At 37.6% G+C, this 15980-nt stretch overlaps 1 protein-coding gene across 8 annotated transcripts in view; it reads left to right on the forward strand.

Annotated features, from left to right (window-relative positions):
• The window catches only part of IQCM (IQ motif containing M), a 166479-nt gene that overhangs the window by 56225 nt on the left and 94274 nt on the right, over window positions 1–15980 (forward strand). For all 8 annotated transcript variants that reach the window (XM_025185509.3, XM_025185501.3, XM_025185499.3 and 5 more), the window contains 3 exons: window positions 7804–7990; window positions 9925–10069; window positions 12637–12771. In XM_025185509.3, coding sequence (XP_025041294.2) covers window positions 7804–7990; window positions 9925–10069; window positions 12637–12771 — 467 coding nt within the window. The remainder of the gene's footprint in view (window positions 1–7803; window positions 7991–9924; window positions 10070–12636; window positions 12772–15980) is intronic.

A 15980-nucleotide genomic window follows, 5' to 3' on the forward strand; every position in this document is an offset into this window, starting at 1 on the left:
CAGATGGATAGGGGGTAATACCATGCCATGCCGTCCTTACTTCTGTGCTGCTTCTGACAGTAGCTCTTACTTCAGATCTGGGCTCCTAGGCAGTAGCTGCTGCTCTCCAGATGTCCAGCTCTGAAGGCAGTGCTGCCACCAGCAGCAGTGCAAAAATAAAGATAGCAGGATTTCAACCAATTTCAGCCAGCAATAACCTTGAAACCCTCACCCCAGGTTTTTTGAGGGGTTGGAACCCCTAGAATGTATAGTATAGTGTAAAAGCATCAGTATCTCTGATACTGTCCTTTTGCAGTCAGATTTAATTAGCTGAAATCATGAAAATTCCAGTAAAAAAAAAATCTTACTACCATGAAATTGACCAAAATGGGCCATAAATTTGGTAGGGGCCTAAGTGTAACTTCTAATGTTCACTGATTATAACAGTGCACAATTTGAGAGAGATTTTTGTGTTTAAATATTGTTTCTTCATATTCATGTTTTGTGTGAGTTTGAATATAATAACCTCGTAATCAATCCTCTCATCCATACATTGATACGTGTGTGCATATATATATGTACTTTTATTTATGCAGTAACTTAGAAGTCATCAAGAGGTCCTGATTCATTACTGCATCCACATTCAGCAAAGCACTTATGCACATGTTCATTTCTAACATCAAAGCATTTAAGAATGTTCTTAAGTCCTGTTAAAGTTAAGCATGTGCTTAAGTGACTAGATGAATAGGAGTGACTATGGAATCTAGAGCCCTGATGATTGTCTTGAGGAGGTAAACTCATCTTGTCATCAACAAAGAGGAAATGTCTAATCATTTAATCACTTCTACTACAACATAATTTCCATATTTTGTACTGAGAGTTTACATGATCAGTTGCTTTTGAAAGATGTGTGTGTAGTAGGGGTCCTTTGTATTTGTTAGAAACACCCATTAGAGTAGGAAATCAACACCTCATTCTCAATTCCAATATTCAGAAAGCTCAATAAAATTCCATTTCTTTTTGTAACTTGAGACCTTTTGTATAAAGTATGTAGAAGTTTAAAATTCTAAATTAAAATGAGAACACAAATGGTAACAAACTCACAGAAAATGAATAAACAATAGAGAGTAAGCATATATAATGTATTCTGCTTCATGGATACTATATCACTATTTTGGTCTTTACAGTGTGGAGTGTTTTCTTTATATACACGTTCTTTCTTGCAGTCCATTTGAATTTTTGCTGCTCCGAGTTCTATACTTTCCTTCAGCATAATATATAATAAAAGATCATTGCATGTTTTAAATCTCTGATACTGTCCTTTTGCAGTCCATGAATAAACCATCTATTCTCTATTGAAGTCTTTCAACAGTATGCTGTTAATCCTTCGTAGATTAATATGATTTCATTGATAATCCTTTCATTTGTTGTACTGCTAAGATATATAATAATTAGAGAAAGTGCTTGACAGATTTTCCAGTAAAGTTCATATTGGTAGCACTCTGTTATTCATTTAAAAATTAAATTTTTAGATGAAGTAAATAGATCCAGGGTTAGTCACTCATCTTTCCCCTTTGGTGTCACAGTTTAAATCTAAATCCAACCAAGAAATTCTTTTATGAACTGCGATCATGTCTTGTGAGAGCCCATGGCCATCTCGCAGATTTCTGGCCACTTTTGGCTCTTCGGGGACATCATTTTAGATTTTGGTTTGATGTAAGAGATGGCGTGTTGGGGGAAAGAGTGTGTGTTGGGAGAACACTGTCCCTTTAAACAGAGCACTCGAGAGCCTGAAATGCATTTTGATTGAGCTGCAGGTGGTAGCACTCATTCCAGAGTTGACAGCAATAGCAGATACTCTCTTCTTGTACCCCAACTCCAGCTAAATGACGACCGGGTACATAGGCAGAGGAAGGGGGACAACTGATATCAGCCCCGCACATCCCCTTTTTGTGCAGTCCAAAGCAGGTTGGTCAGCACAGCTCCCAGGGAGAGGCAGCAGGAGCAGCACTGGAGCAAGGTGGCAATAGAAGGGGCACCCCTGCCCCAGAGGCATGCAGCAGCATCCCGTTGAATATGGTACCCTGGCCAGTGGCCCCTTAACTTTAAGGCCAACCATGTTTCCCTTCCCACCTGGCTGTCACCAAGTTCCATCTCCACTCCCAAGGCAATTTTAAAAAGTGTTATTTATTGCTCATTTTAAAAAAGTGTTAATTTGTTGTGATTTAATTGCATTCATTAACTGTGATAAATTGGCAATATTTTATCAAATGCTCTTTACAGGTTTCCAAAGACAATTAAAAACTTTTCATTCCTTCAGGTTGGCTGCTATAAATGGAATTGTGTGTGTGGGAAAATGGCAGGGTATAATGCAATAGGTGATTCACCAAATCAAGACATCCCACCAAAGGCCTCACGTATGACTGATATTTAAATGGGATATAGACCTTGTTCTGGGCCTCTGCATAGGGATATATTGTCTAGTTCATTGGAGAAAAGCTCAAGCTGAAATATTCCTACTTCACATGAAACTGAGGACTGAGGTTATCAGATGTTAGACAATGCATGGAAGTTCCTTGTGGCTAGGGATTTAGGTTAATGGAGATATATTTGCAAAATGCAAACTGTTTAGGGTATCTCTTGGTGCTTACCTCATAGCTATATTTAAATCGTGCTGATTCTTTCTTCTTTCTGGAGAAGGTCCAGAGAAGAGCTACAAGAACGATTAAAGGTCTAGAGAACATGACCTATGAAGGAAGACAGAAAGAATTGGGCTTGTTTAGTTTGGAAAAGAGAAGATTGTTAGGGAACATGATAGCAGTTTTCAGGTATCTAAAAGGGTGTCACAAGGAGGAGGAAGAAAAATTGTTCTTCCTGTCCTCTGAGGATAGAACAAGAAGCAATGGGCTCAAATTGCAGCAAGGGAAGTTTAGGTTGGACATTAGAAAAAAGTTCCTGTCAGGGTAGTTAAACACTGGAATAAATTGCCTAGGGAAGTTGTGGAATCTCCATCTCTGGAGATGTTTAAGAATAGGTTAGATAAATGTCTATCTGGGATGGTCTAGACAATACTGGGTCCTGCCATGAGGGTAGGGGATTGGACTCAATGACCTCTCAATGTCCTTTCCAGTCCTAGTATTCTATGATTCTATGACATAAAAACATCTGTACCATGGATTTATATACAGGCAAATAAGATATACTCTCTTATTCTTTATCCCTTTTTTAATGATTCCTTACATTCTATATGCTTTTTTGGTTGCTGCTGCACATTGGGTGGATGTTTTTCAGAGAACTATTCACAATGACTCCAAGATCTCTCTCTTGAGTGGTTAAAGATATGGCCTTTCCTATACACAGCTAAAATTCTCATCCTAATCATCTCGACTTCTGCAATATTCTTTTCTCTGGGCTTGACAGATGCAGTTTGGGTCCCTTTCACATCCATTCAGAATACCACTTCTAAGACCCTTATCCTAGCCTGTTTGATCATGTCATCCCTCTTTTGCATCCCTCCACTGGTTCCCCCTTCTTTATCTTATCAAGCATAAACTGCTTGTCTTTACTTCCAAGGATTTTTACAACATTTCCCCCTTTACCTGTCATCTCTCATTCACTATTGAAATGTCTTTTCCCTTTTGATTGGCTCTTTATGCCATTCCTGGTCAGGAACTTGATGCATTTTTAAGCTTTGTATTTTTTACTATGCTGCTATTCACATTTGGGAGAAGTTCCACATAAATGTCTGCAAAGACATCCCATTATTCTCCTTCAAAATCTTATTTAAAATTCTCATTTGCTGTGATGCTGATAATAAAATTTAGCACACAGATCACTGATGTATCAAGTCCATTAACGTGCCCTGCTGACCAATACTGTCTCATTGTTTCCATGTACTTCCCTTTCTATCTGCTTGTATCCATCAGTCTATTGTCTCATTTTTATACCGTAAGCAATTTGAGGCCATGACCATCTTTTTGTTTGGTTTCTTTAGCACCTAGTATAGTGAGGTGATGGTCCATGACTATTTATTATTTGTATTATCACAGCCCCTACATGCCATAATGAAGGATAGGGACTGTCACTTACCCTTGAATACATTGTATCTATTGTCCACTTGCTTTCCCCACTAGAGGCAGATTTGCAGTCCAAACCAAACAGAGATGTAAGAGGGTCTTAGTCCCTCTTTCTTCTCTTCATGGCCAAGTGAGGGATGTGACCATCTAATCTTAGATGTTTCCATAGTGCCTAAAACAGTTGGAATCTGGTGGAGAAGTCTGGATGCCATAATAATACTGGCATTAAATAATAATTAATGTTCTCATTTCTTCATCTGCACTGAGTCCTGTTTTCAGGTGTGTAGATGTGGAACAATGCACATTGACAAGGACAGAAGCTCTTAGCTCCAGTGGAAACCACAGAACCTTGACAAAACTCTTTTGCAGTGGTGTTGATGCAGAAGGCTAGTCCTTAAAATTACTTGGTGAATTTATAACATGAGTAAAACATCTCCTTAGGGACTGAACTGAAACCACAAACTTGGTTACCCATATTTGAGTATCAGTGAACCTCTGGTCTATGTATATGAAGCCAAAACCTCTTGACCTAGCTTGATAGCAGATCAAGCAAATCAAAGTATATTGCAACTATATTATAAATTACATTTGAACTAAGTAGATAGGTAGTCCTGTCAATGAAGGGGTGAATATTTTCCTTTATAATGTAAGTTTATAGATGATTTGGTGGCCCAAATAGCAGTAGCAGATATCAAAACTTTTCTGCAAAATGAGGTCCTGAACTTGGCAACCCTGTAGCTAGTTTTTGTCACATGTTTGCAGCTTGAAAACTATTTGGCCTTTACAGCAGCCAAAAGAAGCGTCCCTAATCATTTCCAACCTATTAACAGATGGGCCAACAGCTTTTATACATGGGGCATACAAAATACTTCAATATCAGCCAAAACTAATTAGTAGCAATATCTGAACCAAAATTTATAACTGGCATAATATGTATTAATGCTGGTGAGATTACAATTTAATAGAAGTTTCCTCTCAAACCTCATACCTAATTTTGGTTTTGATTTGGTGTGTTCTGAACTTGAAATAGTAAAAGCTACTCTTGATTGATCTATCTTTTCTATTAAGCACAGGGGACACATTTTCTTATATAAAAGAAAAATATTAGTGGTGGTATAATAAATAAAAATCAAATTATCCAGAAATTAACAAATATCAAACTTTCCTGTTAAGAATATATAAGAAAGAACAGAGTAATATGAAAACAGCTTTTGTTGTTGTTTTACTTTCTTAATTAAGGCGAATACAATATACCGCTGTAATCATAGTAGGTTGTTTCTATTTGAGTGACAATTTACAATATTGTACTTTTGTACAATAAATCAGCACATGTAAATGGCATAACTTTAAATTAAAAGATTATTTAAAAATTAAGAAATCCTGCAACTCAATTTTCTTATGCCCATTATGAGCCCTTGTACACATCAAGACATCAAAGCCCATGTAAACATCAAGATAGTGAAGGTCATACAATATAGTGCCCTCAGACTGGCATTGAAGTTCACTCAGAATTGGCTTTTTCATAGATGGTTAAAGAGCTGACAGCTGACACTGCACCATAGGTAAGGATTTGCTTGTATATTTCTATCTTTCAAATAGGACTTATCTCCAGGTCTTCAACATTTGTGTTGTTAGAGCCCCCCAAAAGGATAGAAGTTGACCCAGTGCGAATATTGACCAAGTGTGAGTGGAATCAACACAACGATAAGCCATTTTTCCAGACAATAGTATTAAGTTGGAGTGTAGGTTTTAAGTTTTCTGAGGAAAATTCATACTTTGGGCAGAAGAAACCCATAAAGGTAGAAAATCTAAAATGGAAACTCATAGGTAGTGGGTGAATCTAGGGCTTGGGGAGACTACTCCCCAGCTCTGGCCCCTTCCACTTGAGGCCCTGCCCCTTTAGTGCTCAGCAGAGCTGAGCCCAGTCTCTCTCCCCACTGTGGGTTGCAGCTGTTCCCTGGACAGCAATGTGGCTGGTGGCCTTGCCCCAGGGTAGCACAACCAGCCCCAGATAACATGGTCTCAGTCTCCCCCAGAGTACTGGTGAAATGAGCAACATGGCTTCAGCTTCCCCAGAGCCACTCCTGTAGGCCTTAGTCCTGACCATAAAGCCCTACCCCCAGCAGCCAAGCCACGAGCCCCAGCACTAGGTGGTCAGAGGATATGCAGCACAGCCTCTTGCATGGGAACATCAGGCAAGAAGGATCCTGGACTCTGGTGGAGCATGGGCAGGACCACGTGAGGCAGTTTGGGAGGGCAATGCCTTCTTCTGCCCTCGATACTCATCACTCTTGTGTAAACTTAGTATTTGTAAGTCTGAAAGTAGAGGTGAGAACTCAAGCTACTTTTACTTCATCTCTGCCTGTAGCATAGGTGAGGCTGTTTCTGTCTTACCTATTTGAGAGAATGACACAAACTGAGCTTTGTGGTCAGTGACTCAAAACATCTTAAGGCTATGGGCACCTGGTGGTGAAAAATAGGCCCAAAGGCTACTCTTAGCCTCTGTTCCATCTGAAGTCCACGAGCAGACCAGAGCTATTTGCAAAATGGACAACACTGTGTAGGAAAGGGTGCCAACGTGTCATGAGATTAATATATTTCTTAAGCAGTCTTTTATGTTACAGTTGCCACTGTTGGTGCATGAGTGAATCTAAACCAGTACTGATCAGTATCTACTTATGAAAAATGTTGTATAAAAGCTAGATGGTGTTGTTGTTTGTAGAACGAAAGGGGTCAGAGTGCATATCTGATTGTATGGGAGAAGTGGAGTCACAGATACACTGAGAAAAAGTATAAAATTATAAGAAGTTTTTCTAATTTAGAGGATGGCTAGTTGGGCTGTAGAGCATAGAGAGGAATGATGAATAAGGGCAAGCAGTAATTGTGGATCATTTATAGAGAATATAATGTGAAAATGCTGTAATGACTTGACTATAGGGAGTAGCTAAGATGGGGAGGACAAGACAATAAAACTTATTTCAACTTCATAGGTCAAATTGTTTTGAAGTTAGGAGCTAGCACCAAACCCCTCTCCAAAACAAACATACCTCAAAGCAGGAGCATGGGAGCCAAAAACAAACACCGCAAACCGAACATATATTTGGGCAACATTAAAATGGGAGAAGCTCAATTTTTCAAACTTCTATATTGTACTAGCACCTTTTTCATTTATATAATTAAAAAAACAAACAACCCTTCTCCTGTAACAGAGGCACTAGATATTTCTGGGGGGATTACTTCAGTCATGGCACAGTTTGGGAGTGGGAAAAAGAATTATAATTGGCATTATAAAACAAAGCTAGTTATGACATCAACTATGCAATGATTATTTTTATTCATGATTTTACCTTCAATGAGGTTCTTGCATTGATTCTAGTTGAGTATTATTTTTTACTTAACTATGTTCTGTAAAATAATAATAAAAAACCCTTGAAAAGCTGAAAAAAATCTCTTGAACAGTAACTAAATATGTGAGTAATTTTTTCTTAAAATCCTTTAATACTAGCAGACTACTAGGGAATGTACTGATCCACATGTCTGTAAAATGTAGCAAATTTTGGACACTAATTTAGTACTAGTAAGTGGTAAATGATTGATTAAATGCTTCTTTTAAAGCCTTGAATTCATTGTACAATTGTTTTAGATTCAAAATGTATCGATCCCCTTGCTAGAATTTTATTTTGATAGTTTGTGTTGCATGTTCTATTGTATCCAAAAATAAACTAATTGTTTACATTTTAATTTCTAGTGGAAAACATGTTGTCTTTAGAACTCAAGAAAAGGTCAAAAGAATTGGACCACACGTAGAAATCTTTGAGGCTTTTCATACCAAAAAGGATCCTAGCTGCAAAAAAGTAATTAAAGCAGCCATTTATATTCAGAAATATGCCAGAGGATGGCTTGAACGTGCCAGATTCAAAAGAATAAAGACCAAGGTAATGTGTCCGATGTTAACGTAACATACAATAATGCCTTGTGCCTAGGTGGTGTTAAAATTCTAGAAAAGTAGCCTAAGCACTACTACTTTATGATTTTGATATGAAATATTATTACACCTGTGCCCAGTTAGCTCTCTACCATACCCATTATGTTGCACAACTGTGGCCATTTGGAAATTCAGTGACAATGAAAATAGTATCTGAATGTTCTTACTCTAAATGGAAAGACCTCCATCACTTGAGCTTAAAGAAACCTCCATTAATTTGTTGGTATAAAGGGCTCTTGATTGATATTTGATCCCTTTTAACTCTGTCCTGAAGAGAACAGTGGCACACTTGTTTGCTAATCAGATAATTCCAGTGTTTCTTTCTCCTGTATAAAAACAGCATAGGTTTAACAAGCTGTTACCTTTTTTCTTTATTTGCCCCCATTTTAAATATAAGATATTTGAGCTAAGCATGTATAGAATCTTGTCATAAATTTCTCCTTTTTGAAGTTTGCTTCTTTTTCAGCCTGTGAATCAAATATGAGCTCTTGCATGTTGGGTCAGAGGGAACTAGAATGTTTATTTTGGCCTTTCATTTCAATGTGTATAGTGAGTAAAAAGAGCTCATACTTATTGCTGGCTGTAGATATAACACCGCTCCACCTCAGCAGACTGTCAATTTCTAGGTAATATACAGCCCTCTTATCTAATAAGTATTCCATAGCCTAGCTAGCACTTGACTCAGATGATCTACTATAAACTGGGGTGTTCACTAACCTGTTTATTATATGCATCTGAAAAGCATGGTTAAAGGATTACCAAAAATCTTTAAATAGGGCTAATACAAACCAGATAAAAGTATTCCATAATCATCAAATTGTCCTAAAATTCCACAGTGGGTATACTGCGTTATATACTGAAGAAAGTGGCTGCATTGTTTATATAACTGAAGGTGAAATTAACTTGCATAGTTTTGAAATTTGTTGTTGGACCAAAGAGAATGGACCATACTTTTCCTTACATAGCTGTGCTTTGAACTGAACACTGATTGTTAGGTTCAGTTGTTGGCATGTAAAAGTCAGCTATTACTGTACTATGGAATCTGAGATGCCACATTATTTTTCTGTAATTGTATCTGATGATAACTACGGCATTTGATGCAGTGCATAGCTGCTGTTATCCTCCTCACCATTAATAAGTCAACAGGTATGTTATGCTGTTTCAGACAATGATTAAGGTCTTATTTGCATGTATTATTCCTTCATATTTCTGGAAGTATATTTAACGGTATAAATTATGCCATCCGCTTTAAGTTTCTTTTCAGCATTAATGTTTATTAACTTTGGCCACAATTCAGTGCCTTCTGAAGTCACTGGAAAGGCTTGCATTGACTTTAACCCCATATCTATTGTTTCTTGAAATCTTAGCATTGCTTTTTTATTACCACACTGTTGATGTAGTATGTGCTCAGTCTCAGAACCCTACCATACTGATGCTTCTGACAAGTTTCCCCGGTTCCTTGGTGATGACTTCCCTCCCACTGTTTCTCTTTCCCCATCATTCTCGTAGCACTTGGAGATTGAATCTTGTCTTTCTAGTCAGATCATGATTTCTGAACATTAGAAACATCTGCTGCTCTTTCTTTATTCCAACTATTTTCTTAGTCTTGGCGTGCCCCAAACATGCCCAAATATTTCCACCTGAACATCCTTTTGAAAGGACTGCAGACTGAAATCAGATCTAGTACACTAATCTTTTATACATTACATGATGTGCAACTGTTTTCGTATCTACACTTATTTTTGGCAATAGAATTATCTCTCTTCACTTTTAAGATCTTAATTTACTCTGCACATCTATTAGTTTCACCTCCTCATGTGCTTTCTTTAGTCATCTTTCACTGTTTCTAAAAGTAATGAAAATGAAATACATCTGTAATTACAGGCGGCACGTCATGGACCATCCCTTTTAGCGGTTGTAAAGGAATACCGTAAAATGATGAATCGCATTCAGCGTCGAGCTGGTGTTTTGAATCCATCCACACCACTGAAGTATTCAGAACTAGAGGAATGGATGGACAAGAAAAAATGCAAGTGCTGTTAACATTTCTCTACAGAGTAATCTTTTATTATAATTTCCGTGGGTTGTATCTGTTCTTAACTGATTCTGCTCATCTATAACTTCAGCATTTCAAATTGCTTCATGATGCAAAGGACATGGCATGTTACCATGTGCACAAGTGCATTTGTAAGATGTCATTGTGGCTTTCAGTTGTTAGCACCCTCACTGACCTAAATCATACGACTGTTTCGTGAGATCATCATTGCACTTCTGACATTCGATTTTTTTTTTTTTGCTTTGTAAGTGTCCAGTGATGGACAGTGCTGAGCACTGCCAGGGAGAATAGATTCTTAATGAGCCCACAGGGGATGGAAAACACATTTGCCAATCTGAGTACTTGCTAAAGTCTCTTCAGTAATAATGATTGCATTTAAAAATTCCAACTAGGTTGAAAATTATTACCAGTATGCCCCATTTCAAATATTGTGAATCTCTCTCAAATTAGCAGTATTTTCCAAAATGGAAAAATTATGTGTGTATATTAAGAGCTTTTTGTGGAAGGAGCTCTGTGTTTTAGAATGTTTCATTTTTAAGAAATTTTATTCACAGAACTATTGTTATACTGCATATTGTCTTTCGTATTAGCTCACTTCCGTTACAGTCGAGTAGCTACTCAGTGGAGTAGCATAGGCTGTGGAATGGCTGTATGGTTGTACTTGAGAGACTCTCAGTAGCACTCTTGTGTAGCACAGTTTGCACAGCATGGTGGTGTGCTGAGGAGAAAATGGGAATGATGATAGGATGAGACTACAGCCAAACAAGTGGTCTTTTGGGGGAGATGCGTTTTACTACTCTTGGTCTATGGCATCAGTAATTGAAGAGAAACACCAACAGGGTGGGATATATTTGAAGGGTAGTGGCAGTGAATCTAAGCTGCTGTTCTGATCAATCTCTTCAGCACGGTTTTGGATATCACTACTGGATCAATCCTTGGGACATAACAAAAAGTAATAGGATGAGTTTAAGACAAAAAAAAATTAGCCTGGAAAATAATAATACAAATTTCCTCGCAATGAGATCTATTATGCTGCAGAATATTCCCTTCTGAAGGAAGTGATCACAGCCCTGTCATAAATGTATGTAAATTTTGACTCATAAAATCATGCAAGGCATAGTGGCGTACTGTAGGACTGCTGTGGTGAGTAGAAGCAGTACTATCCTAACCAAACTTTTCAGTATCTATCCTGTGATATCCAGCCATGTTGGAAGAACACATTGACTGGATGCTTCTTCAAGATGGGTAGCATTGTTAATGTTGATGATTAATGGTTCTTGGTAGGTTTTAGAGTTTATGCGCCATTGGAGTGAATGGGTGTGAAGTGCGCCTTTAAATTACTGTTTCACTCTGCCTTTCTGAAGTCTCAAGAAACCAAGGCTACGTCTACACTACGACTTTTCTCAGCAAATAATATGCTAATGAGGGACTAATTTGCATGAGTTGCAATCTCATTTGCATATTTTCTTCTGATCTGTTTTTGCACTAGGGGGTTTTGCGCAAAAAAAAGCAGTTTTCTTTTTGTGCAAATATCCCTTTATCCTTCTTTTTGGGGTATAAAGATCTAGCGGAAAAAAAGAGGTTTTGCACAAAAAGAAAATGTTCACACTGCTTGTTTTTGTGCAAAACCTCCTAGCGCAAAAACAGATCGGCAGAAAATATGCAAATGAGATTGCAACTCATGCAAATTAGTCCCTCATTAGCATATTTTTGCCAAGAAAACTCGTAGTGTAGACTTTGCCTAAGAGTATACACTGATTCCATAGTCAGCAAAATATCGTCACAGACTAGAGCTAGAAACATGTTTTCAAAGGAAACTTTTAATTCTGAAGAAGTTAATTAGGCTACCAGATAAAGATATGAATTGGATTCCACCTATTTTAAAGGCCCTTTGAAAAAGAAGATTCCTACTGTAATGTCTCATGCCGTATAGCATTCCATGGATTTTGGAGTCACTGAAGTATGAATGTGAAGACATAAAAATGCATCCCTTGATAGTTTCTTTGTTTGTAGACATAAGATGCTACAGACTGACATTTTATCTCTTGTAATCCTTTTATCATGATAGCCCTTAAATGTTTAGAGGAAAAAGTCCATCTTAGAAGTCAGATGTTGCTTTTTTATGCATTAAAGTGAGCAACGCATGCTGTGTTTAAAGAAGGGAAGGAAATAGTCCTTTTACATTCATTCATGCTTTTAATGTCAGTACTTAATCCAGTCAATTTTTATTAACTTTGAGATAAAGTTCAGATTAATAATTTCAGAAATAACAAGTAAACCATTCATTCTGTTAGCTAGACTGAAATTGTTTGCTTACTGAGGAGGAAGATTGGCACAGATACTCTCAAATCTTTGAGCTGTGGTAGATTACCTAACATGATTTTAAATTTGCAAATGTAGAAGACTATGCAGACATTTTTATTCTACATAAAATTATTTGACACTTCTTAAACAATACTAAACGTTTCAACTTATACATATTAGACCTAGTAATCTTTTAAAAAATGCTAAAGGAAACTTTATTAAACTTTTTCTTTTAGTTTATGAAACAATGTTTGCCAAGAGGGAGTTTGGGAAAGATATGGATAAAAATGATCTTCAGGCATTTTTCAAAGACTGTGGAAAAGTGCTATCCAGGAAGGAAATAGATAGGATGCTGCATGTGGTCTATCCAGGTATGTGTCTTTTAAAAAATGTTTTCACAAGGGTCAGGAAACATCCTCTGCAATTTTGTAATGGTTTTTGTGTAGCCGTGGGGTCCAACACGCTAGCTGCTAGCCACATGTGACTACAGTATTTGGCTGGATGAGTGTGGCTAGTTGGCTTGAACAGTGTGGTTATTTGGCTAGTTTGCTATATTGTTTCAGAACTGGTTGGACTCCATGGGAGAGGCAGAAGAGGACCTGTTCTTAAAAATAGATCAGACAAAGCCTGCTGTAATTTTTCCTCACGTAGATTTTACAACTTCAAATGAAAATACACTTTGTATAGTTTTTGTTTCAATAACGTAAGATTCTGATTCTTCACCACCTTGTATGGCATTCATGAGACTATAGAGAAGTTTAGTGTGCCCCTGTTTGCTACTCATCCCTACTCTGCACACCAGGGGTACCAGACTTCCACCATCCCCGTTAAGCTCCCTTTTGCACACAACTCTTTACAACCCTGTGCAACAATATGTTATGCCAAACACCCACAACTACTAGTATGTGTGGGTATAAATATAAGCTGACACAGGAGTAGATATAGATGGCAAAAGGTGGCAGACTTAAGTTTGAAGTGCCTGATCTATGGGTGTATGGTAGTTGAGGAAATGGTAAAGTGTGTGATTGTGGACAGAGGACCAGAGGGTTCAACTTTTCATTGCTTTGCATTTTGGGTTTGTCAGATACTGTGCATATAACAACCCTACAGCTTCACAGTGACATTTTTTGTGCATTTATATTATTTAAGAGAGCAAGTCAATGACATTAAATGTCATAAGAGGAAAATAATGTTATGTTGCAGTATAAATAGGTGATAAAAAAAGAATAAAAATACTTCAAAGAAATCAAAACTCCCCTCTCTCTTTTGCATCTTGCTCTTCTGGGGAAGAGAATGAGGCAATGTTAGCACAGCTTATGAATTCTAAGGGAACTCTGGACGCACCCTTAGACACTAAGAGACAGGGAAAGGACAGTTGGCATTTCCAGATTCCTCTGCACAGCAGTACACTTCAATTTTAAATTCATATTGTTTGTGGCCATCCCAGGTTTTCCAGCACATTCAGTAACAGTGGGTAGGTTCTTGGACATTTCTGATAAAATGGCAGTGAAAGATCTGTCAGTGTTTGTAATTAAATTATTAGACTATAGCACCAAAGCATCACTGAGATGGAAGAGATATTGGCCACAAGTTTTGGGTGCAGATAAACTGTACTAGGTATTGCACTCAAAAGACCCTTTGTGGCTCCCTAATTTTGGGGTCAGTAGAGTAATCAAATATTTAGGGACAGTCTGCCACAGTGTGATAAACTCATGTTCAGTTGCATCTCCATTGGTTTGTTAATGGCTTACTACTATCATGGTGACTTTTTTTTAAAGAGATTTTTTCAGCCTGCTGAATTTGTATCCTTGGATAGTAGGTTTTCATATAAGTATCTGACCTAATATTGTCAACAATATTCACTTTTAGTAAATATAATTAATTTCTCATGGAAAATCATGCATTATCTGCCATTTAGGTCACATTCATAAGACAGTCTGAATAAGATCAGGTATTTTTAATCATTTGCTCAGTCTTCATTGCTATGGTAACAAGAGATTTTATAGCGGTGAGACATTTTTAGTCTAATATTCTAGCATTTGGAAAGTATTGCTACTATTCACTATGTTCACAGACATGCCAGCAAAGGTTAATGTTTCTCCACTCATAATTTCACTTATTTAGCAATTCTCAGTCATAGCATAGTTTCAAGTTTGGCTTCACCAGTTTGCTGCCAGGGGATGAAATGGGTATAGAACAGACTTTTTTGTAACGACAAGTTCAAAGTATAAATGAGTAGATCATGAAATACTTTCTGAGATATAGAGAGATGTGTCTAACAACAGGACAACCACAACATTATTTCCATCATGCATGTGTTTTAAATAAATGGCACTTACCTGTAAAGTGTCCTTTTTATTTATAATATAAATATTTATTTTTAAAGAGTAGTTGTAAACAGAATATAATTTCACCAAATGGCCAGGGAGAGACACTGTGACTGAATATTGTGAATTGCTAAGTAACGGCTTTCCTCTGTCCGTGGAAAGACAGCCATACCACCTGATTGCACACGCAGAAGAGGAGTGATATGGCAGTTGTGGGATGGCAGGATAGACTCTTGTGTCATCCTGCTTTTAATATTTCTGTAAATCTATGGGCTAGGCATTGCATCCTGTATGATGGACTGTGTGACCAAATGGTGGAATGGTTGGTCATCATGCCTGCAACCCTCAATGAATGCAGTAAAGAAGAAAAATCTCTCTTTGCTGCTTCTGCTGCCTATCTTCTAGCTACGTTTGTTTGCTGGTATTGCAATCAGAGTTGTACTCTAGATGCCTTCCCGCTACACACTACTTCTGTGCCCATTCTGATTTCCATTTCCTGAAATTGTAGATGTTGTACAGTGCTGTCTTCCTGCCAGTCAATATTCTGCTATCCAGCCTCTCGGCCATTGCCATTTGCTGCTTCTGTGCCCTCCATTTATTACTCATCTCTGACTGCTGCCAGAAATTCATGGATTATATGGGGAGAAAAACAATAACTTTTTAAAAAACATCTCACTTCTCTCTGTCTGGTCCTGTGGCCAGAGAGAAAATATCAAATATTGCTTATATACAAATGCATGGTGTGCCCATATATAGAATATTGCATGCAGATGTGGTTGCCTTATTTAAAAAAAGATATATTGGAATTGGAAAAGGTTCCAAAAAGACAACAAAAATTATTAGGGGGATGGAGTGGCTATTTTATGAAGACAGATTAATAAGACTGGTACTTTTCACCTTAGAAAAGAAATGACTAAGGGGAGAGGGAATGATTGAGGTCTACAAAATCATGTCGGGCATAGACAAAGCAGATAAGGAAGTGTTATTTACTCCTTCTCATAACATAAGAACTATGAGTCACCAAATGAAATGAATAGGCAGCAGATTTAAAACATACAAAGGGAAGTATTCCTTCACACAACTCTGTCATCCCGTGGAACTCTTTGCCAGAGGATGTTGTAAAGGCTAAGACTATAACAGAGTTTTAAAAAGATAAGTTCATGGAAGATAGGTTAATCAATGGCTGTTAGCCAGGATGTGCAGTCATACTGTCCTAATCTCTGTTTGCCAGAAGCTGGTAATGAGTGACAAGG

Source organism: Pelodiscus sinensis, chromosome 4 (genome assembly GCF_052426305.1).
Source record: "Pelodiscus sinensis isolate ZL-2025 chromosome 4, ASM5242630v1, whole genome shotgun sequence".
NCBI classification, from domain to species: Eukaryota; Metazoa; Chordata; order Testudines; family Trionychidae; genus Pelodiscus; species Pelodiscus sinensis.